Below are 25,875 nucleotides of genomic sequence, written 5' to 3'. Positions count from 1 at the left end.
CACGCCCCACAACAACAACAACAATGGGCGGCAGACATGCCTCGCCTGTCGAATGGATAAACGTTCCCTCCCTCGCTCTCTCTGACACTCTCGCTCACTGGGCCCAGGCAGGGCAGCTATCGTTTGCGTATGTGTGTAGGTGGCTGTGTGTGTGTGCGCTATCAACCCACGACGAAAGACATAATCGCCCCACTAAATAACCGCAGTAACAAAACTGTTGTACACCATAGCAGCAACAACAGCAACAACTAACCAGCGAATGTGACCCTACTTTGTTCTTCCGAACCCCGAACACAAAAGCGAAAGCAACAAAACTTCAACTTGACGTGCACATAATTCAAGGTGTAAAACGTGATTTGTGCCGGGCTGTGTTGCCTGTGCGAATACTGTGTGGTTGCGTGCGACGTTGTGGGTGTGTTAAGGCCACTGCACTGATTGCCACACCCCGAACGTGTTGCTTGCCCACTTGCTCACCTGTTCGCCTGGCTTGTTAATGCTCGACTTATAACAGCTCCATAAAGGCTTCATGACGGATTTATTTTCAAGTAATTGCTTTACTCGGCATTAATAAATTTCTCATGCAATTATTGTGAATCTTATTATCAATTTATTGTGGTTGTTGTTATTGTTGCTGCTGTTGTTATTTGTTGCCTTTAACACTGGCTTTGTTATGCGGCAAATATTTGTGTAATTCCAACGGTTGTGAATGTGTTTTACTAATTCGCTGCTAAATATTTGTGTTTATGAAGGCTTACAGGGCGTATACGCAACATATTTGCATACAATGGAGCGTGTGGTGAAGTTAGATTATGTGCGAGTTAAATCCATTTTTATCTTTTCTGAACGAAGAGCTAAAATTATCACTATAAAATTGTTTGAATTCTTAAAAAATAAAAATAAAAAAAATTATAATAATTTGTTCAAAAATATTTTAGATTATGTTTTCAGTATTAAATATTGTATTTAAAATTATTGAACAACTTAAAAATTTTTTGCAACAAAAACAATGAAATAATGCAGGCTAAAAATTAAAGCTATACATATTATCTAAAATATTTTTGAACAAATTATTTACGCTTTTCCATATAAAAATTTCATTTTGATCATTCAGTTTGTATGGCAACTATATGTTATAGCCATTCGATCTGAACAATCTTTTCAGAGATTACATCACTGCCATATACAATAACCTATGCCAAATTTCGTGAAGATATCTCGGCAAATGAAAAAGTTTTCCATATAAGCACTTGACTCCGATCGTTCAGTTTGTAGCACAGCTATATGCTACAGTTGTCCGATATCGGCGTTTCTGACAAGGAAGCAGCTTCTTGGGAAGGGAAGAACGTATGCAGAGTTTTCGGATCGATATCTCAAAAACTGAAGGACTAGTTCGCGTGTACACAGACAGACGGACGGACAGACAGGCAGACATGGCGATTTCTTTCGAGTGTTACAGACATCATGTCAAACTTATTATATCCTGTTCAAGGTATAAATAGACTGCAAAAATTTTAAAAATTGGGTAGTCGAAAAAGTCTTTTCGTATTTCTAATCAAACTTTATTGAACAGCTGTAACTTTTTTTCAACTTCCCCGAATTTATTTATTTTTTGGTTAAATGAAACTTGAAATCTCACCTTTTCAACACTATATAGTATGACACATGATTGGTAGCACTGGAGATATACGACTGCAACGACATCTATTGACGAAATATACGAAAATACTTTTTCGACTACCGTAGTTATTATTGATTTTCTATTTTTTTTGGTCATATTTCAATATAAAGGAAATTATAGCGTTACATACATACACACACACGTAAATATTTATCGATATAAATAAAATTTTATTTGCTCGTCTCCATATATGCATGAGTGTTTGTCTATTGTACGTATGTATGTATATGTGAATCTGTGTAGTCTAAGCTAATAAAGTGACTTGAATCAAAAGATGTGCGTGTCTGCGTGTAAGATAAGACTTTACAAGGCCGACGAGGAACATGGCAAAAATAAATGAATTTTGAATAAAAGGGAAATGTGTTAAACGCTTAATGATCATCCAGAAATTATTTGCTTATGAGTCAAAAGCAAACATAGAAAATCTCAAATTGCAATCTAAATGACAACGAGTTCAAGGCGAGCCATTACAGCATGCCCAAACCGGGTAACCAAGTGATTAGACTACCAGCAAATATCACAAGCAAATAGACGGGACGTGCAATAAAGAATAAGTAATGGAAAATGAAAGCCAAAAATAACAAGCAGATAATATGAAAATATAATGGAGACGCAGTATAAAGTGAAAGTAGCGTTGGATGGGGGCGTATAAAGCGAACAGAAAAAGATCAAAGGCACACAGCGCATATATAGAGGCATCACTTTATGGTAAATTTGTATGTTTGCCTGCGCTATAAGTGGCTTGCTAAGAACCGAGGCGACAGCCATTAAAGTTTATCACTTAACGCCTTAAAATGTCCACACTGATGAAGGCCGTGTGTGTTGTTGCTCTTGACCAGCGGCAAAACGCCCAAATGGCTTGCTAAGCGCCCCAAACGGCGCACGGCCGCCCCTGTCAATGCGTTTATTAGCGTTAAAATATTTCTGTCATTTTGTCAATTATGTAATCGGATACTACATTTAGGTTGCGTTTAAAAATAAATTACTTTAAACTACACAAAAACACAGTGCGGCGGATGAGCATTTACACGTACGTGTTTGACAGGCAAATGTCACGTATACGCCCCGACGACCAAAACCACTCTTGCACGCTCATCTGCTGCCTGTCATTACACGACTTCGTTTGTGTAGTCGCCCATTTTATGTACTTGCGCCGAAATATCACTGAAATAGTTACGCGTTACAACAACCACCGGAAACCTTGCTTTTCGTGCTTAACTGACCGAAACGTGACTGGAAAGTGTAGGACACGCGAGCACTCAACGTAAGTTGCTTTGCGACAAGTCGCAAGACGTTTTCAAATGGTCGCGTTGCGATGGGGTGGGGGTTAGGGTGTCATTGCAAAAGTTTATATGACTTAACGGGAAAAATTATTTTGGTTTACTCACCGTGATCTTATTTGTTCATTGGCTAGTTCGGTGCGTGGAAACTTTTTCGATGCCGCCACTGCGGTCTCAAGCGCACTGGTGTCATCCAGTTCGCCCTCAAGTGTGACGAAAATAATGGAGCCCATGGCGGTGTAAAGCAGCACGAGCAAGAGCACGCCTGGAGGAATGGAAGTGTGTAAAGTAGCAGATTAGTGCGGATGAAATAGGGAAAATTAAACTACTCTTAGCATAAAAAAATATTGAAAGTTAGAAAATATTTATAAATCTCAAAGTTTATGAGTTTCCGGTATAATCTTAACATATATTGGGTAGTTGAAAAAGTCTTTTCGTGTTGGAAATTTCGAAATTTCGATCTACACTGATGCAATAATGTCTCTAGCAGAAAAATGGCAAAAAAGTGGTCGACCAAGAGGTACATATTTGGTTCATTAAAGTTCATTATAAATATAAAAAAATAAGTTGAAGTTTGATTTGAAATACGAAAAGATTTTTTCGACTTACCAATATTTTACTTAACATTAGATATCAAGTGCCCTATCAGTCTCATTTTCCCTTCAACTGATTCTAACAATTCTAACTCTCATCACAAATCAAACTCTACGCTCTTTCTCTTTCATTGGACAAATTATTTTTCCCTCTCTGAATCTTTCATATTTTAAGATAGACTCATTATCTTGATAACTTCCCTGTTCGTTTTCAATCTATCTTCGCACCAGGTCTTTCTTAGGACCTCATCCACACTTTTTTTCACCCCCCCTTATTTTCACGTAACCACGTAACCTACAAATATTTCTGCGTAAATCTAAATATATCATCATCCATCTATGTATATCATTTCCCCTAACTAATTCCTTGTCTATAAATCCTCGTCTCTTGTTTTTTCCTAAACCTCTCATCCTTTCTCTTCCAAATTCTCTAAAACGTATAAAATACGAGTATTATCTCTCTACGCCACTTTTTGTCAGATTTACGCTCTTTCCGTTTTCGCCTACGCTCTCTATCACTACAATTTGCTCACTCTCAATACCTTCGCCGCAACTAAATTGTTCATATTTCTACGCCGCTCACCTGTCGCCGATATGCAATGTGACTTGGGCGCCTTATGGCAGCCGCACAAGCCACCAGCGCCGCGTTGCTTTTCACCCGACCCGCCGCCACCACCGCTGCCACCGCTTGAGCCGCCACCACCACTACCACTTTTACTGCTTGGGAAACACATGCCGCTGCCAATGCTGCTGCTGCTGCTCGAACTAATCGCCGATTGCGAGGCGTGTATGAGCGTCGGACCACCGATGAATGCGGTCAACGGCAATGGTGGCTTCTTCTGCATAATAACGCCCACGTAGGGGCGTGGTGCCTTAGGCGACAACGATGGCCAGCACTGTAATTAGTGGTGAATATGAGCGAGTGAGAGCCGGAGAGTGATCACTTGTTGACTCTGCTGCGACAAATAGTTGTACGTACTCTCACTCACGCTTTCAGTGCTCTCTAGAATAATAGAAACAGCTGTTTTCGTCGTGTTGATCAGCTGTTTTCACGGAAAAAGCAAATTTTGCCTGCTACCGTTAAGTTTAGACTTTACGTGAGTTTAGCCTTTTTTTGTTCTGTTTTCTCGCAGAAATTCTCTTGTTTCTCAGTTTTTAGTCTAATTTTTTCGCCGCCAACTTTTCCAACGCATTTTTGTTGGCAATTAAGCTTCGTATTTTTTAGCGAAATTTTTTTCTCGCAACGCTTAAACGTAATAACGCCACAGTATGGCTTGTTGTTTGTAGCCGTTATGAGCACTTATATGCATGGGGCTTGCTTTGTTGTTGCATCACTTAGAGAGTGTCTGTTCGCAAAACGCCAGCTGTTGCAATTGTTGTGTTCCGTCGCCGGAAGCTGTAATAAAAGTAAAAGTAATGCGAGATAGAGTTAAATAACTTTTTATTACGCAAGTCCATGCACACATACACACACATATGTATATACTTCTACATATATATAAATACAGCAACGAGCATCAAAGAGAGCTGAGCGCATGGCGCGGCTATTTAATTTCGTTTAATTTAAAAGCATTTTATTATATTGACATTAAGCTTTCTATGAAAAATAAAACATGTCGGTTGCGTTGGTAATAAAATTTAAGTTTATTGAAAAAATGCAGCGACCAAATTAATTAGATGAGTTGCTCGTTGGTCAAAAGGGAAATGAGGAAATAATATAAAGCGAGTCTTTACTTATTTGCGTTGAACAGAAATTAAATTGAGTGAAATTATAACGGTAACTGGTAGCCACTTTTATGCGACGAAAACAGGAAGAAACAAAAAGTGAGAGAGAAGTAAAGTTTGTACAAGAGATTTATTAAATTTTCAATGTGTTTTCAGTTATTTTCGTATTATTTGAGCATGTGTTGAACACCACTCGGACCATATAGCGGGCACTATGCCGCTCTCTACTTCTTTAATAAGGTGTTAATGCATTTGAAATTCGAGAAAAAAATTTCTGACTTTTTTGGAAGGGGCATTTAATCTTTGTATATATATTTCTTGCGTGCGTGTGTATGTCCCTGAACTCCTCCTAAACGGCTGGACCGATTTTAATGAAATTTTTTGTGCGCATTCAAGGGGAATGGTTTGATTCACAATTGGGCCCACTGGAAAATGTTTTTTTAGTTAATTTACTAAATATGGGGAATAGTAGAATAGAACTGCATCCAAATACACAGCGCAATGAATTAAAACTGGCTCAGTAATCATTCGATAAATATTATACCACGTGCATCCCAAAAGACTGATGCCATAACCTTGCCAGCCGATTTTTTTGCCTTTCCACGCTTGAGAACTGTTTCATAATATGCAGGTCACTAGGCTGACTGTCGATTGGACTCGGCTGATTTCACTGGTGCATAGCCCAAATTCAACAGTATTTTCCCCCAAAAACCAATGCGTTATTAACGCACGAAATTCATTTTGATTAATTTTTTTGTAAACTAACACAAGTTGCTTCACCAAAAATGCTATATCTCCCTAACTAATAGTCATAATCTAACTAATAGAAAGCATATAGATGGTATTAGTAGTACCACCTGTGCATCAGCCACAGTAAAACCTGGACGGGCCCTCAAGCTTAATATAAAAATAAAAATGATATATATATAATATGATTTTTTGATTCCCTTGATATTGCAGCCGATGTCACCAAAGTCCTACGAAATTTTTACTTTGAACAACTGCCAATTCCCTGTCCGCCCCAGGGAGAAACAACGATTGATAAGTTTGTTGGTATTGAATTGGATCTACCGCAATCGGGATGAACTCCGTATCATCTTCCAGAAAACAACTAATCTGATATATCAAACTAACGCCGTCGGCTGTTTCTCACCACTAATAACAGACTTTTTACGCAAAACATGCACACCCACACACACTCACGCACTCAAGTATAAAACAATTATGCATAAATCAGCAAATGTCAGTCAGCAAACAATCATCAGAGGAAACCAGCAGCCGAAAGCCGCCAACGTCAAAGTCACCATGGAATGCAGCGTCGACGAAGCGAAGCAATTACCAAATCGAAAGCAGCGACAACTCCTTTCACCAGCGCTAACCCCCTTGGCCCTTCGGACGATAGTTTTGTCGTTGTTGCTGTTGTTGCAAAAGCAAACATCCGCTCGGCTCGAGCTGACTAACAATGTGGCAAACATGTTGGCTTGTTGCTGTCGTAGCAATTGTTGTCGTAGTGAGAGCCGTAAGGCTGACGCTTTCGGCTATTGGCAAATGTACACTCACGTTCACACTGCCACACACACCCACCCACGCTCGTTCACCAAACGCACTACCACTTATGATGTGCTGTTATATTCCAAAAATTGTATTTACGCTTGGCTTTATTGAAACAAATAAAACGGTCGTGTGTATTGTCAAACATCGACAGCGCTCGGAGAGCACACTCGTTATAGTTAACGGTTGTCGTTGCGATGACACATGCGAATGGCTTTGTGTGACAAATTTTTAAAGAAACATACAATGGGGAATTGGTGGGAGCGCTTCCTTCATGACCCGGGTTTCAAAGGTAGAGACCCTTAGCATTTATAGTTTACGTCGGTGGAAACAGATCCCCGAACCGTTATTAAGTTTTGGTTAAAGTTTACATCTTAAGTAGCAGCTTAAGTAGTTTTTACTATAAAAGCTTAAATGTAACCATTTCTGTAGACCGTTCGCCCGACCGAAGTGTAGTTCAGGATCGGACTATCATTACAATTCTTTAAAAACTTTCAAAATAGGCTTCTTCTGCGTGAATGACTTGAGAACTGTAGACCTTTTAGGCAAGGAAACAAAAAAAGGCCGGGAGGCTACATCTGGGCTGTAGAGCGGCTGCGAAAGCATTGGGATCAAACGTCTCTGTAGCAGATTTACCGAGTTTCACACCGAATTTAATTGTGTACCTCTGCTCTAACGAACACCGCATTTTCGGCTTGCACCACTCACAGAAACACGTCGCGCGAAAATGTTTGTCCTGATCCCCAGGTGCTCGGAGACAACTGACCAGCCGCTCCTAACAAACGAGGAACGAATTCAGTCAGTGCGCGCACGCTCGGAAGTACAGTCGCGGTGGTAAAAATCAGTCCTATTACTTTCCGGACAAATTCTTTATGTAAACTCAAACTGGCAAAATTCGAAGGCCTTCCTTAGGTCGTCTTCTTCCACTTCAAACTGCTCTCACTCTCATCATACCTCTCAAGTTATCTACGCTCTAAACCACTCGGACTACTTAACGAAGGCCGGCCGGAGAATCACGATAGAGAGAAAGAGCTTTCGAAGTTAGGCCTTAGAACATCTCGGTGGGCATTTTATATCCCGGTATAAGCAAGATCTCCTGAAATACTGTCTTGGCATAACGAAGTATGGCTTCAAGGTCATATGCGTACGTAACTGCTTGAATGTTGAGTCGTCTCTAGGTTCAAATTCATAGTCTTGCACAAGTTTTTCTTCATACATTTTAGGAACTTTAACGTTCCACTAGCACTTTTCTTAATGCGGATTTGAAAATTCCATGCGCTTTTCAAGAATTTGTAATATTTTGTATTTCCAAGTACCACAGACAGCTCTGATTTGCCGTTCTGCGAAACGTGCTGGCATGCCAAACCATAAATGTTGAGCTCATGTGTGGCCAAATTGTATATTTAATAGTTTGGCTGTGTTTGCGCTGCGAATTCCGATGCAAGCAACACGCTGTGTACACACGCACACACACACGCTCGAGAATACGCACACACACATGCATCTAAATCCGGGCTAACAATTTTGGTCGAGTTAACAATTAAATCCATGGCTGCAATATTCGACTATTCGCATTTCAAATGCACAAGTGCAACGGTATTTGTGAGGACGCGTATGTGTATGTGATTGTGTAGCCCTGTTGCAATGTTTTTCTACGACGCCTGCCGCAGAGTGGCGCGCTCCCAAATGCGGATATTGAAATGCGGTCATTGCTACGCCCACAATGGGCCACAGCTGCGGGTGCTCGAAGCCGGAGCTCGGGCGCCAAGCTTGGTGACCTAAGCTGCAGTGTGCAGGTGCGCTTAGCCCTGGCCGCCGCAGAGCAGTTACCAGATAGATAATAGAAAAGCACACCACAAGGCGCACACACACACACCTGGGTAGATATGTGGAACTATGCGCTGGTATTTGCGTGAGCCACTCCGGGTCAGGTTGACCTGATTGCAGCGCGCCGCCAAGGGCTTAGCGCGAGCTTGTTGAGCGGACGCTTTGTGGCTGGCTTGCATGTGAGTGTGTATTCGGTCCTTGGCTGTCGCACATACACCCACATGAACAAAAATACAATATAAACTAATATTTAGTGGTGCACCAGTTGCGACGTCGCAGTTGTTGTTGTTGATGTGCATTTGGCGCGTGTCTGCGCATTTTCTACGGCTTCACGTAACGCCAGGCACAGACATTAATTTCACGGCTTTCTTTACCTGCGCTGCTCGCTTATTTCACTTTTGCGCCATTCATTTCAATTTTGTCTGATTTGCACACCCATCGACCACACCGCGCGTCACGCGTATGTCAGCCGGGCTGCCTCAGCCAACCGAGCAGTTAGTCGGCCCGTGAGTCTAAGCATTTGCAGTCTTGTTTGCGGCACACGTGCGCACTTTCTTGGTATTATTTCAAATTGGTCTGTTCACCATCTAAACAACAGCAACCATAGCACAGTTAAATTGAAACAACAAAAATAAGCGCAAAACAAGGCGCACGAAAATCAACAAGCAGACATCGTAGAAAATGAGCATAAAACATTTCGGCAGCAGAAGCCACACAAAGCAATTCCAGGGAGTAAAAGTGGCAGCAAGCAAAAAGGCACACAGAGTCGCGCTTCAGAGCATTTTGAAAATATCACGTATACGACAGGTTGTCCTTCGAAAATATTTATAGCGTGCAGTAGGATGCTCGTGAGAGTCCACGCGAAAACATGCTAAATTTTAATGAGCACAATGCGACCGAAATATATTTCAATGTGACAAGCCGAGTGTGCCCAAAGACACTGAAGGCGTGTGGCACACTTAAAGAGGGAAAGTCAAAGAGTGAAATATCAGGTCTGCTTCGGTTATTTAATGCACAGATTTTGAAAAGTCGCAAAGTTTTGTTAAGAAAAATAAAGCTTATAAAATATTGAAAATACCGTAACCGTCATCGAACAAATTTATGGCTTGCATTTAGAATTATTAAGTCTTTCGCAAGGGTCCTTGAAAACTATAGTGGCAACTTAGATCAATACTTCTTTCCGACTTTGGAGAAGCAATCAGATCCAAAAAAGTGGGAGCTTGATCTAGTATAACCAAAGTAACACAATTCTTAGATCTACTTAGATAACCCCTTGACAGTGTCATCTCGCCACTTTAAAAGCAATCGTGTTTTACAAGCTAACTTAAAGACCAGCAGTGAGCCAAAAGAGCTTCAAAATGCTTCCTACCTTAAAATCGAAAATGCAGCGTTCGTTAGGGCAGAGGTACGCGATTAAATTCTGTGTGAAACTCGGTAAATCTGCGACAGAGACGTTTGATATGATCAAGCAGACTTATCCAGATGTTGCTTTAGCTAGAAATAGTGTGTTTCGGTGGCACCAGGCTTTTTTGGAAGGCCGGGAAAAGGTTGCTGATGAAGACAGGAAGAATCAAAGGAATGACGGCCGGCATCCCAACTCTTCCGAAGCCGCCCTACAGCTCAGATGTGGCCCCCGGACTTTCTTTGTTTCCTTGCCTGAAAAGGCCGATGAAATGGGATCCAAGCAGCATGCACCTCGGCTCTCGACTCAGCCCTATTACTTTCCGGACAAATCCTGTATATAAAAGCAGCTGCGATTCTCTAACCCTTTTGGTATGTCTCTCTTTCTATCTCCAGACCTCTCTTTTCCTCACTTTTTCTCATTTTGTCCTCTCTCTGACTTTCTTCTGTCTTTCTACTCCAATTCTAATTCAGACAGATTAGTTCACAGAATAATTCGAGAAGGTCCAGAGCAAAACTTCCGCAATAATAACTGGAGAATATCTAGGCAATAAAAGGGTTGCCTCCCTAAAAGAAGATATTTGAAAGACCCCTAATCCACTCTTCTAACATTTTGGACTTAACTTTAAGCGTTTTAATGTGGTTTTGCCTCCTCAACTTATCTAAAGGGAACCGTATGTCTTTTTTTATAATCACATTCTTATTAGAGCCAATAAAGAGCACACAAAACACACTCGAACACTTTCTTCCAGTTAATACAAGCACTCAGTCCAAATTGCATGAAACGTGTCACCGACATACTCGCATTTAGAAAATAGTAAGTACGCACTAAATAAGCATAAGCAAAAACAAACACACATATTGGCTCGTAGTGAGTAAGGCAAACAATTTAAAAACTCAATGGGCCAACAAACACTTGAACAAACCGTACGCATCCCATTCAAACGCCAGCGCATTCACTATCATGTTCAAAGGTTAATAAATGAGGGTGTCACCTGCGGGTCAAAGCTAGTGCGTAAATTGTGTGTGTGTGCGTATGTGTGGGTGTATTGTCCACTTTCTATGGATTTTTAATGAGATTTTGTAAAGCAAGGATTTGTGCGCATACTTTCAGCAGCAACAGTGTAAATACTGTGCTCGACTCCGCATCCAAGGCTGGGACAGCCTACAGTTGAGCGTGTGCCCGGGAACAAAAGGTGTCCTTCGCCTCTGCGCCAGCATGAGGTCAGTTAATATTGAAAATTGGCTACTTCCACTTAGTTGAATATGTCAATCACTCAACGACTTGTTGTTCAGTGCCCAAGTGTGTGTGTTTGTGTGAGCGTTTGTATGAGAGTGTCCATGTGTGGGTTAGTTGCTGTGTGCCTTTAGGCTTAGGCAATTCTCTATTGTAGGTATATTTTTATTTACTTTTATTATTATTTTCTCACTTTTCACGTTTTACCGTTATGGTGTTTATGGTCTGCTCAATACAGGTAAAGGTACTTATAGGCAATAATAGCAGTCATTGAGGTGTGAAAAAGTCGAAATTTTGTAATTGAAAGTACAGAAAATGGAGAAATCGCAACTTTTGCGGCTGAAAATGTTGAGCTGTTATTTATTTTTTGTAAGCTGAAGGCCAAATGATATACACTGAGGCGATTTAAATGATGAAAATGTGGGCTTTTATTGGAAATTTAAGAAAAATAATATATTTGTTTGGGTATTTTAAGAAGCAAAATGCTTAAGAAGCTTATAAACCACGAAACTTGGGAAAGAGAAAAATATATTAAATATTCCCTTTAAGCAAAACACTTATATAGTAATGTTCTTTTGTGGAAAATTTAAAACTCGTGAGGAAAAAAAATGTTTTAACTAAAAATTTGGTTAAACCCAAAAGCTTATATTCAATATATTCAGTAAATGAAGTATATAAACGTTTTGGTCAATTCCAGTAATTTTTGGTACCGAAAGAAAGGACCAACCGATAAATGGGTTACGAAACTTAGGGAAAGCTTTTGGCCGTTAAAACTGGTATAAAGTTAGTCGAAAGGACTTTACAATTTCAGACTGCATGAGGACTGCCTCTAACCATGACACAACGATGTACGGAACAGTTAGCACAACAATAGTGCGATCGCTCCCGTTCTGGGAATTTCGATGTGAAAGATGCACCTCGCTCTCCTATCGTTGAAATTATGGAAAAGATTGATCAGGACCGTCAAATAAGCAGCCTTGACACCGCTATTGAACTTAATATTCATCAGCAAACGGTTTTGAACCATTTAAAAATGGCTGGCTATAAAAAGAAACGCGATGTTTGGGTACCACATGAATTGTCTGTGAAAAATTTAATGGACCGAATTAAGATCTGCGATTCTTTGCTGAAACGAAATGAAATCGAACCATTTCTGAAGCGAATCGTAACAAGAGACGAAAAGTGGATCAAATACGACAATAATGTGCGAAAAAGATCATGGTCCAAGCGTGATGAAGCTATGCTCAACAAATGGTCCCACAGCCAGGATTAACGCCTCGAAAGGATATGCTGAGTTTTTGATGAGATTGGAAAGGTATCATGAGCTGCTCCAGCCTCGTCGAACGATTGATTCTACATTTTACTGACAACAACTGATGAGATTGAAGCAATCGAAAAAAACTGATCAAAACAGTTTTACACCGATGGAATAATGTCTCTAGCGGAAGAATGGCAAAAAGTGGTCGACTAAAATGGTACATATTTGTAAATTTGGTTCATTAAAGTTCATTATAAATCTAAATAAAAATAAGTTGAAGTTTGATTATAAATACAAAAGGACTTTTTCGACTACACAACATCTTAATTGAGTACAAATCGAAGAGCATTCCATAAATAAGCTGTAATTGAAAATATTTCCAATATTTAATAAAGAAAAAAGCTGTCAAGAGTTCAACAGTTTTTTGGATTACAAGTATTTGTGAAAAAAATAAGATTTCTGCCCCAACAAATCCCCTCAACGCGACTTTTATCACACTATCAAACATGCTCCAATCGAAATTGAGTGCTTTCATGTCAGCACCCTGTCAATAGACGGCCGAAAATAACAAGAAAGATTAAGGAAGCAAAAGTCAAAAAACGGCAAAAAGCCGACAAATGCAGAACACAAATAACGGCACACACGAGAAGTGCCCATCAAAAGCGCTGATAAATCACTGCCTGAACTACATTAAACAGAAAGTGAGTTAAAAATAAATGGAAAGCCATGCTTTCGGCTGGCTTTCGGCATAACAAATCAACGTATATAGCCACATATATACATATGTATGTATGCATAAGTATTTGTTTACAAAATTTGCCACACTTATTTGTGCGTGCCGTTTTTATTTGTTTGCCATTAACAGTTTTTTGTTTTGATTTTTTCTCTTTTGGTCCGGCAACGCTATTCAACAACGGACACTGACACAACATGGAAATTAAGTGTGCATGAATTTCATTATGATAAAGTCAGGCGATGAAGCGCGAGGCGGAGGTGAAATAAAGAGGAAGGGAAAGGGCAAACTACAAAGAAAAAATTGATATTGGCGTTGAAAGTACATCAAAAAGCGCGCCCGAAAGCCTACGGTATTGACGTATGTAAATGCCGACGCGATGCGGCAACGCTGCAATTTGGGCGCAAGTGAACACTTGTGAAGCAGAAAATAAATGTAAAACAAAATAAAAATGTATAAAAAGCGTGTTAAAGTAGCGCGAAAGCGTTGCGAGCGCCACAGCTGAAGTAGAAAGAATCGAAAAACAAGATTTAAAAAAAGTAAAAAAAAAAATTAAAAAAAAATACTACAAAAATACTAAAAATATAGCAATAAAAATTTATATGAAAAGTGCAAAGTGAAATACAAATAAATTTTATTCGACCGGCAACTGGTAAAAAATCGCCAATGCAGCGCCGCGATAAAATCAAAGCCAGCGAGTGCCTCGTATAAATATCGTAATTGTATGGTAGTTGCTACAACAAAGCGAGGAATAAGTAAAAAGGCGATATGAAAAGGTTCTCGCTACAATCTACAAACAATTCCAATCAAACTGCCGAACGCAACGCACAGCAAAATCCATCACTTGCCAACTTCAGCAAATAATATAAGTTGAAAACGATCCAGCGCGCACACAAAGCGTATACAACAACAGTGTGTATGTGTATGAGTGCGAGTAGTATGTCATGTGTTGCGCGGCGCCCCAAACTATGCTACAATTTAAATAAAATTTTACAAACGCCAGCCACTACATGCTCGAGTTCGAGTATGTGTGTGTGCGGCAGCTTGACTTTGCAAGGTCTCTTTTCCAATTTCTCTACTTTTCGCTTGCTTTTTGGCTTCTGCACTCGGCGCATTAAGCTCGTTTGATTAGGATAAAATGTGAAAAATGTGAATCCGCATTTTCAATTTTCAACCGCATTTGAAGCGGACGCACATGTTTAACGCATGTAGATGTGTGTGACTGCGTATATGTGTCTGCTTAGCTGACAAGCTCACTACAAGCATTCAATTGCCAATTGCTGTCCTTCGCCGATACTATTTTCAAACACTTTCTTTTTTCTTTGCCCAGCCTCTACCTGTGCATCAGCGATAATTTTCCCTTGGCCACATTTTGGCATCACTGCACATACCAAGCACGAGTAAGGGTTCGTTCCTCGATTTATATGCAAAGTGTGTGCTTGATACATATGCATGATATGCAATTCTTAGGGTAGACCCTGTAGGCAAGTTCAGGCAAAAGTTAAAAATGTGCGAGAATTGTAGAAGAGCATCGCATAACCAAGCATAGCTCAAGATAAGGTGCCATAACATGGCACAACGCAGCATAGCATAGCACAGTTTAGCATAACATAACATAGCATAGCATAGCATAACATAGCATAGCATAGCATAGCATTACATGACATAGCATATGTAGCATAACATAACATAACATAGCATAGCATAACATAACGTAGCATAGCATAACATAGCATAACATAGTAACTTGCACCAACAATTCCAACTGCATAATTTATATGGGTTTTTTGTAGGCGTTATAAAAGAGATTCTGGAGTTCGAAAAGCTAGCCTTCACATAGCATACCTAACATAGAGGTCACAACCCGCTTCTCCTTCTACACTTATTAGTCAAATCATGCAGCTCTCGAGCTCTCGACTTTGAACTTTTTCAAGCAAGAGCTCGAAGGCCCTCTCCACTAGAATTTACTCAGAATACTCCATTTCATACCAATTTCATATTTTTACGATTCCAGTGGGTTAATTTTATCTGCACTTGTGATTATTTATACTCGCATGATGCGAGTGAATTAGTAGCAGTCAGAAGCTCTGAATGTAGTCGCAGATAAATAAATATTCTCCCCACTAAATTAGACTACCTGAAGAGCGAAGTGCCGACCAAGAAGAACCACAACTGTTACACTCAGCTTTGCATGGCAGCATGGCAGCATGGCACGCCATGCACAGTTGTTACAGCACCAGCCTCACTTAACATCTACAGCTGCCTATACGACTGAATGTGACTGCATCCTTTACTCCTTTTTTCCTATTAGTTCAGCTTATGTGAGCACCTATGTGGTGGACTTTGTATGGCCGCGCCAAATACGTTTGGGGCATTTACATTACCAGCACAGACGTGAGCTTACGTTTGGTCAGTAGTTGGCTGGTTTGCTGTTGATACTGCGGTTTCCTGGCTGGCTGACACTCACGGCCGACCGCAGTTAAGCCTAACACATTTGCTACGTGATAAACTTAAAGTGAGGCCGCAACACGTTTGCCACAACAGAGCAGGTGGTGCGCGCGGGTTGCGGGCGGCCGAGTATACCGAGTTGCGGAACCAACGCTATCGCGAACTGAGATTTGCGTGGCGTGAGGTATACCTTTCGGACTGACTATAGTTGGTTTGCGGTTAGTACTGCTCATATGGACTAAAGACTTACTAGCACATGCCCACACACACACAACGCTGTCTTTTCTGCTACTCCACTGGCTGATTATGTCCACATGCAACGCATTTACAACCACTTAACCAAAAGGATTTCGACTCCTAAAAACACATTTTCCCCAAATCATCTCTTGGCATTTGTTTTTGCTCCTTTTCGCATTTATTTCTGTTTAGCTACTTCTTTACTGTGCGTATTTCATTTAGCCGTGTGCTTATTTTCCGTTATTTCTCGGCAACGCTGTGTGACTGGCTGGCTTCCACATAATTTGTTATCTAAATTCAGCTTGTTGTATATGCAAGCACGGGCTTGTCGAAATCGTTGGAAATGTTTATCTGATTAGATTTGCATTGGGGCCAGCGGCAAGTTGAGCTGAGGGTAAGCCCAAGCTGAGCGTACGTGCGGCCATAATACATATCATCACAGAAACCATCAGGTTTACTCATGTGTGCCCGCACACTACACTCACTCACACACACAGAGATGGCGAGTTAGGCAAGCAAATAAATACATTTCGCTCAGCTCGTTTTCAATTGTTTGCAACCCATGTCGGCTGCCGCACTCGCCTGCCAAGACATTAGTTTTCTGTTAGATGTGCCCCTTACCGCGCCGCTTGCTCCTTGCGCCGCCGATTGCGCAGGCTGGCACCATTTGAGCCACTGTCACGTCCAGCACTTGTACACACAATTCCAGCCGCCATTTGAATATATTTGATATTTTCGCACTATTTATTTCCACACGCAATTTTCATAGTACGCCATGGCGTATGCGCAACATTTCAAAGATACTCTTGCACTAGAAATTCATTCGTTTTCTGATATGGAAAACTTCACAGGAAGACATATTCATATCAAACTACTTTACTATTAAGCATTTTTTCGCACTGGCAGGCGAGAAATGTGGCACAGCAGCTTTCAATTACCAACAACAATAAAAAATAGTACAAGAAAGTTTTCTTAAATTGAAAAAGAAATCTGTGGATGTAGAAGAGTGTAAAACTGTTCGAGTAAGGCCTTACATAGCGCTTACAGTTCATAACGAAAACCAAACTTGAAAGCTTAAAACTTGCAAAATTAGTATATAAAATAATAAATTATTAACTTAACAATTTAACAATTTAACACTTCAGCAGCGAGAGCTTAAAAAGCTTTAAAGCTTATTAAGTTTCTTAATACAATAAAATTGAAAGAAGGCCTTTAGGTCACTTAATGGAACATTTGTTGAAACAAAGCATATTAAATCCACAAAAAAGCTTAAAGTAACTTAGAAGATTTTCTAAAGATGTTCAACACCAAAAGCTAATTTTCAGTGATCTACAAGCTGAGAACACTAAGGAATGTCTTCAGAGCTTTGAAGTAAGCTTATGTCTAGCGAAAAACATTTTTGTTATAAAAGATTTATGAAGGGCTTAAAGCTTTTACAAAAAATTTAGCAACAAAAGTTTCTAATATAAACTCAAAGCTTATAAACAAGACAAAATTGTTCCGCAAAATTTGTATTAACTTTTGTTATGAATAATAAAAGGAAAGTAATGTTAATAAATCATCCCAGTTTAATGAAGAGCTTAAAGCTTCTACAAAAAATATTTTAACAAAAGCGTCAAATATAAGGCTTCAAGTTTGTAAGGAAAGCCATTAGATCACTACAAAGAATTAATTAGCATATTTTAAAAACCAAAAAGGCATATTTTAAAGCTTCAAAAAGTTTAAAATTACTTGGCAGGTGTTTATAAGTGGAACTCAGAACTGAAAAGGCTGTCAAACAAAACTTTAATGCAAGCTTTTATTATTATTACAAAACCTTCGTGAAGAACTTAAAGCTTGAAAAGCTAAAAGCTGTAAGAAGAGCTTAAGGCTTTTATAAACAAATTTGGCAACGAAATCTTAAAATCTAAGCTTTAAGAATGTACAAAAAAATGTTTCATAAATTATGTAAAGCATTTAGCTGTCATAAAAGCTGAACGATCGGGATCTAGTGCTTGTATGGAAAGCTTTTTCATTTGACGAGATTTGAAATGGGTTATTATCTAAGGAAAGAATAAATAATAAAGTGCTTGTATGGAAAGCTTTATCATTTGAAAAGATATTTTTATGAGATTTGGCATAGATTATTGCCCAAGGCACTGGAATACTATAGCGAATAGAACCCAAAAGCTTATCTAAAAAATAACACCAAGCTAGGAAAGCTTCTAGAATGGTTTTGTGCTTTTAAAAATTATAAGATTTTATTATATTATAAGAAAATATATTTATTTCCGTGTCTAACCTTATCAGTGGCAAATTGGAGCTGCTGTTTTTCACAATCAAGCACTTTGAAATATTTTTGTATTATATTATTCCCTTTTCGGCGCATCACTTCGCCGTTTTTATTGCCCGTTGTATTTCAAATTACAGCATACTTCTCTTCATTTCATTTTATTCTTTACAAGTTTCGCTCTAATAACGCATCAATTTCATTTCCCAGAAGCTCATACAAGCACACACACACGCACTTGCGCGCATATCGACGAGTATTTGCATAACTTTCTATGAAGACGCACATACTGTTTGCTTAGCATTAGCAATTTCAGGGAAATCTTGACGTCTGTCTTCGCACAGCGTTCCTAGATGCGTCTACGAGACCCTTTTTGCTTTGTTTTTGCTTTATGCCACGCATTCTTCTTCCTTCCATTTATTTTCTAATTTTCTCGTATATCATCAATATATGTGTGTGTGCTCGTGTGTATATGTGAAAGGCTTGAGCATTTGTACTTGTTGACTTTGCTTTCGCTTCTTTAGAACAAATGGCCAACAATTTGTTTGCTCCATAGCAGAATATACCTTTCTTCCATCGCGCAAAGTCAACACCCGGGAAAACTATCTCCAGCACTATCAGCATATCATTGTGCCACATCATTCCCTACAGGCGTTTTTATCATTTATTGCATACACGCATGTTGTCCGTATGTGTTTAAGCTGTTTGGCAACTGATAAGCGCGTTGATGTCGTACGAGAAAGAAGAAGCGGCAGCAAGAAAGGAAGGATATTGAAATTGCTTCGAATTCGCAGCGTTTTTGTGCAAGCAAAATTCATTTGATGCAGTTGATGTGGATTTCGGGGCTCACAAATAAAACTGCTCAAAACCGCACACACACGCACCCACAGCAAATGACCCAATTTCCGCCAAAGCATATTTCCAGGCGCATACAAGCATATCGAACTATCAAATCCTTTTAGTTGCACGCACACATGCTTAAATTTTGGATTCGTTTGCAAAGTGCGTACGTGCGTGCGAGTGTGTGTGATTGGATGGAGTGGATGGATGGATGGATGGATGGATTATTTGTGAGTTTATTTGAGTATTTTATTAGCAAAAAGTGAAAAATTTAGATAAACAAATTTTTAGTGCGCGAAAGGTACTGAATTCAGCGGAGTTTCAAATTTTATTTGATTTCATAGAAAGAACTTTTAACTGCGAGAGTTCACTTTTGCGTTGTTGAATTCGCTCGTAATGACAGTAAAATAAAGTTTACAAAAATATCACAGTATCGACAACCTGTCGTGGGTTCCAAGACTCACGGTTATGAAAGCAGTATTGACAGTTTAGCTGAAGTGTCTAGTATACTTAGAGTGCAAAGCAGAGTATGTACATAGGACGAAATATGAAAAATATCGATAAACATTTAATTAAATATATCGATTTTTTCGTATATCGGTATGCATGTGTTTGCGTGATGTGATTTAAATTTATATATCGATATGAAAAAAGGCAATATTTATCGATATTATAATCGATAAATTTTACAATTTAACATATTATTATCAGTACATTTCCTTAAAAGTTGCTAAAAATATCGATAAAAATCAACTTACACATATCGATATTTGCATATATCTATGTATGTACATAAGTATATTTAAATTCGACGTTCGATTTTCGTGTATACTAAGATACGTTTAAATTTATATGTATATCGATTTGAAAAACAAGTCAAAATGTATCGACATTAAAATCGATATATACCAAAGTTTTTTTAATTTATCGACATTAAAATCGATATATTTTTTTTTTGATATATCGATACTTTAATCGATAAATTTTACAATTTAGCATATTATTGTTAACACATTTTCTTAAAAATTTATAAAAATATCGATAAAAACTAGCTCACACATATCGATATTTGCATATACAATGTATTTATATAAGTATATTTAAATTATAAAAATTCATTCTAAATTAAAATATTTAAAGAACTCATATCAGCAAATCCAAAAAAATTAAAATTGGAAAATTCTGGCAAGAATTTACCTCAAACCTCATACAAGTCCATGATTTAAGGCTTTAGTTTATGAAAAATATATATTTTTATGCCCTGAACAGGGTTCGCCACTAGGTTTATAACACCCAAAGGGGAACGTCTAAACTACTACGTACTAGAAATTATATTTATTGATCACCGTGACGAACTGAGTCGATTTACCTATGCCACTGTCCGCCTCTCCGTATATTGGGTAGTCGAAAAAGTCGTTTCGTATTTCTAATCAAACTTTATATGCGAAACTGAATCGAATATCGAACTGAAATTTCGCGCACATCATTTTCACACCAAGGCGTTGACCATTTGTCGGAACCGCCGATATCGGTTCACTATAGCCTATAGCTGCCATACAAACTGAACGTTCGGAATCAAGTACTTGTATGAAGTGTCTGAATTTCACTTTTTTGTAATAGACAAATGAGTTAATTTCACTATAAAATAAAATATACTGCTTTCCATTTCATTCTGCACAGGCTTGGGTAAAGTATTCTATGCTATAAAAGTATATTACAATAGCAAAGTATTATTTTCCAACTCCTATGAATAAATTTAAATTCACGCATATTTTCAACTCAAAAAAATAATAAAACCAAGAAATCCAAAAAAACAATGGACTGTAAAATTTGAGCAACGCATGCGACCACTTTTGTTGTGCATTTCAATGGAAAAATAATATTTGCGAAAGCGACATGTAACGCAGTGATTCAAAACAATTTTCGCTTACGCCTAAAAACACACTATATTTATGGGCGCTCACCTGGATTCACGCATTTTTCGGCGCGCGATTTTATTCTTCGCAATTAATTAATGCACGCCCACTTTACCCTAAGCCGATTACAGCATATTACAAGCGCACGAAATTAATAAATTCACAAATAATTGCGCCAACAGCGCGCAATGTAAAAACAGCAGCAACAACACGACAATAAACTACATGTGTTGCCAGGCTTTGTTGCGCTTGTGTGCGTGTGGAGGAGCAGTGCACCAGCAGCTGGCGCGGAGGAGAGTGGAGGGGAATGGCGGAGTGCGACGTGGATTTGAATAATGAAAACGCCACAGCGTGCCGCGCCACGTAAGTTAATACCCACTTAGCGGCTCGCGCAGCAGACTGGCTGTTAGTCAATTAGGTGTGTATGTTTGCTGATTAAATTAGGGGGCTTCCGAATATGAGGGGAAATTAGCGCAAATGGAAAAGTGCGCAAATAAATTGCTAATTAGCCAGATATTGAGGAGGCAATGTGGTGTGATTTTATTAAATATTTTCGGTGAAAGCTGTATTTCATACTTTATGTAACATACTTTTAGGCCGAAAATTTTTAATTTGGTTTTTTATTGACTTTTAAGAAATTTTTAATACATGGAATAAACTTAATTTTTAATAAATCAAAAAATAAATAAAAAGCGTACAGCGCTCATTTCTGCACATTATCTTTGCACTTTCCTTCAACTACTCCCCAGCTGCCTGTCACTTGCGCTGTAATATTGAGACAAAAAATGCCAACTACTTTACTTAAATCACTAGCCTGCGCTGCTTCCATTCTTAGCAACAGTGACACTCACTTTTTTACTTTCCTCTCCCTCTCTCTTTCCCCTCTCTCGCCTTGACTATCTACAGCTCATTATTAAATGTTAATCATACGTCGTGTTGTACCATTTCAGTGCTTTATATTCATTAATTAGACGGCATTAGCATGGTATTTTCCGTTGTACAATAACACGCACGCCCACTTAAGCACCACTACACGCATATGCATGTATGTATAAGCTAAATGTGCATATTAAGAAACACATACACAAGCAAATATATACTTATGCTACACACTTGTACATTAGTATTTAGCCTAATTAAGGCATTTACATATAATCGCGCTTACTTTGCATAGTGGCATGCTGGAAAAGTCAGTGACTAGCTGAAATTCAAGTGAATACATTTTCCAAAAATAAAAAATGAAGAAATTTCAACACTGCGCTCCGATGTCTGTCAAGTATGAATAGTTATTATATAAATACCTATTATAAGTGTTTATATAATAACGGTAAATTTTTTGCGTCATTTGCTGTTTAGTCAGAGGTGATGAAAGCAAATTACAAATGTGCAAATGTGTGCAAATGCATGAAAAGAAAAGACAAGAAAATTGTTAACTTAAAAGCTTGACTTTGGTGGGTAAGTTTGTATGGCAGGATCTGAACAATTTGTTCGGATATTGTAGTGCTACTTTAAATAATAGCCTGTGCGAAATTTCGTCATGACAGCTTGTCAATTAAGACATTCTTCACAACAAGGACTTTATTTTGACCGGTCAGTTTATAAGACAGCTATGTATATACTATAGTGATCCGATTTGAACAATTTTTTTCGAGATTGTACTGGTGCATTCCCAAAACCCAATGCTTTATTAACGCACGCAATGCTTTTTGATTAATTTTTTTGTAAACTAACACAAGTTGCTTGACCAAAAATGCTATACCTCCTTAACTTATAGTCATAATCTAACTAATAAAAATCATATAGATGGTATTACTACCCATGTATCAGCCACAGAAAAACGTGGACGGGTTCTCTAGTTTATGTATATATACATTTTATAGGGTCTCCGACGTTGTCTACTGGTTGATACAGGCTACGTGGTAAACTTAATATATAATATAAATATAATATTATGTTCTGTTATAAAATATTAAAATTATATTTATTGATATTTTTTCTCAAAGGCTTACCTACATTAAAGAGAACCCGACAAAATCGACGTCTAAATATTATTAACAGGTATTGCTTTAGAATATAGTATATGTACCTAGAGGTCTTCTGTGGACCTCTGACCAGTTTTGCGGTTCTTCTAGAAAATTTAATGGCACCCTGTGGAAACATAACTCGTCTAGGTAATCAAATTTTTCAAATGTTACAAAGACCAGTCCCTTCAAAAAGGTCGCCGCATTGCTCACAAGATTATGAAGAGCTATTTGAATTGCCAAAAAACCTGTGCTGATACAAACTCTTTACTAAATTTCCTCAGCCCTTCAGCCTTAAGTTACTACCCCTCGATCTCCAAGTTTCAGAGGCAAGAAGCTACTGGCTGGAGTACTTCAATCAAGTATACAAATATTAATCAAACTGAGCACAAATAAGCACTTTCAGTTCATTTATGCGCTTGCTTTGTGTGTGTGTGTTGCTCGCCCCACAACCCATTTTATCGTCTTATCTTTTGTTTACATTCATTATTTATCCATTGTGTTGGGTATGCAATGCAGAACTTTGCTAATTATTAACGCTACAACAGCCTAATGAATGGCGAAATTTTCGGAATCGACAAAAAGGTGCAAATATTTATTGAAAATATGGTGAACAACAAGCACCACCCACCGCACCACCGCACCACCGCTGTCTGTGCCTAGAAACGCGCTGCCCATCAAGCGGCAATTCGTCCGAAAATGTTGTGTGAAATGTGCCAATAACTTCGGGTTGGCTGTGTATAAAAGTCGAGCAGCAGCAACACTTTCCCAACGAACGCTATCTGAAAACGAAATCTCACGCCATTACAAAACAACAACAAGGCGGCTTGCGTCAATTCAATTTGTTCGAGCAGCATTGCCACTGTCGTAATCAGGACAATTGAATCCAGTCGAGTTCATATGGCGGATAAGCACAAGCAAAGCCGACAGGACGCGCCACCTTCGTTGCTGTCGCCCCATGGCAAGCGCGCTCTTCGGCGCTCCGCTTTGCGCTCGCTTTCTTTGACGTTAATTTGCGTATTACATTTTCACCACTTGACGCTGCAGTTGCCGCAGCTGGAAAAATTCAGCATTTTTCTGCTTCACTGCGGCTTATCAATTTCCATAAAGAGTGAAGAGCCTGTGAAAGTGTGTGTTTTTGTGTGGGTGCGGGTGCGGGTGCGGCTGCGGCTGTGATGCAATACAAATGATGTGCGCGACGCAGTGAATGGGAAAAAATATTAATGAAAAGTTTGAACTTGGCGCTTAATTAATGTCAAGGCGCTTAGCTGTCAGCTGGCGGACAGGTGACTTCAGCAGCAGACAACTTGGCAGCTGCTTTCTGTAACCATAAGTCGACTTCGCGACATTATCGGTGGAAGAAATATGATTTCGGCCGTTTCTGCCTTTGTGGCGGAAGCCCAACAGACGGTGGCTACATTTTGAGAAGGAAAATTCGCATCAACGTTGCACATTAGATGTCATAATTATGCGGTTATTAGCCGTCGTCATTTGGATAAGAAGAGAAATCAGCTCGCAAATAAGTACTGCTAATGGTAGAAGAAAATGAAAGGAAGAAACACTTAAAACGGTAAAAGTAGCAAAATCTGGGGTCGAGAGTCTAGCGCCTACTAGCATCATCCCCAACGCTTTAAGAGGGTTCTTTTATTAATAATTGGGATTGAATTAAATTTTATCAAAATCGCTTTTTCTAAGAGCCAAAGAGAACAACTTGGATCCGTTGTATATAGAACACACCTTGAGCTCTGAACTCCGGCTCTGACAATAGCAAGTGCAGCACTTGAGTGCTTCAGACAGATCAGCAGACTTTAGTGGCTTCAAGGAGGCAAAATATGTTATTTTTCTTAATAATCACTTCAAGATTAATACGATAAGCGACCATTAACATTACATACATTACCCTCAAAGCAAAATTCGCTTGCCATAAATATAGCCAAATGTGCTTATCTCACTGCCGCAAATAGACTAAACTGTGCAGGAGGAGTTTCTATAATAGCTATAAATGTCATTATGTGTGTGCCAAAGCCACCTCACTTCCTCAATCACTTGTTTCGCCGTTTCTCCTCACCACAATATACGCCCAATTGTGTATTTTCGACTTTAATCGCGTTTTAATCGACGTGACATTTTTTATCTCACGGCATATTTGAAAATTACTTCTCGTTTATGCGCCAGCTAAGCACACACAAGCAATAAATGTCTGGGTGAAGCTTACCTTGAAGGGCTTGCATAAAAGTATGTGCTATGTATGCATAAAGTACCGCTAACTTGCTGTGTGCAATATTTAATTATTAGAAACGATAAAAAATAATCGACCAACCGATAATTTGTGGCTTTTACTGCTTTACACTTTATGTTGCATACTTTCAAGCGTTGCGCCGCTAGTGAAGCATTAAATTTTTGTTTCTTAACGATTTTTATATGAGAAAGCGTGCTCGTATGCTAATTAAAAGCCATATTCGCCAGCGTACGGTATTTCGGCAATCAAATTCATGCGTAAGAACTTGCAGTTGCACAAAGAACGTATAAAAATCGAAGACTAGTGTAGAAAGCAGAATAGCAGCATGGTTAAAATATGAAAATTGTAAAGCAAAACAGCAGAAGTGCGAATGTAAAGTAAGCAGCAGCGTGAAATATGTAGCCAGCAAGCTGCTTGATGCGCACAAAGCATAACGGCAAAGACTCACAGCGGCCTGCGGCAGTGGCTGTGCCTGTGGTTGAGCTTGAGATGCTTCAGCCTACCTCAAAAGTGTATTGAAAACAAATTTATTTAAGCTTAAGTGCAGCTGTTTGAGGTCAAGGCGGTAATTGTGAGTAATTGAAAGCGATTGATTGCGCGTGTAAGCAACTACACGCATACA

General features: G+C 39.0%; 1 protein-coding gene across 1 annotated transcript in view; it reads right to left on the bottom strand.

Moving 5' to 3' along the window:
* Window positions 1-25,875, bottom strand: part of LOC126759245 (uncharacterized) — a 162,912-nt gene that overhangs the window by 114,260 nt on the left and 22,777 nt on the right. Inside the window, 2 exon segments of the mRNA XM_050473966.1 lie at window positions 3,067-3,223; window positions 4,135-4,947. Of these exon segments, the coding sequence (XP_050329923.1) occupies window positions 3,067-3,223; window positions 4,135-4,396 (419 nt within the window). The 5' untranslated portion in view covers window positions 4,397-4,947.

Source organism: Bactrocera neohumeralis, chromosome 5 (genome assembly GCF_024586455.1).
Source record: "Bactrocera neohumeralis isolate Rockhampton chromosome 5, APGP_CSIRO_Bneo_wtdbg2-racon-allhic-juicebox.fasta_v2, whole genome shotgun sequence".
NCBI classification, from domain to species: Eukaryota; Metazoa; Arthropoda; class Insecta; order Diptera; family Tephritidae; genus Bactrocera; species Bactrocera neohumeralis.
Note: the sequence above shows the minus strand (reverse complement) of the source record. Positions and strands in the feature narration are given on the sequence as shown.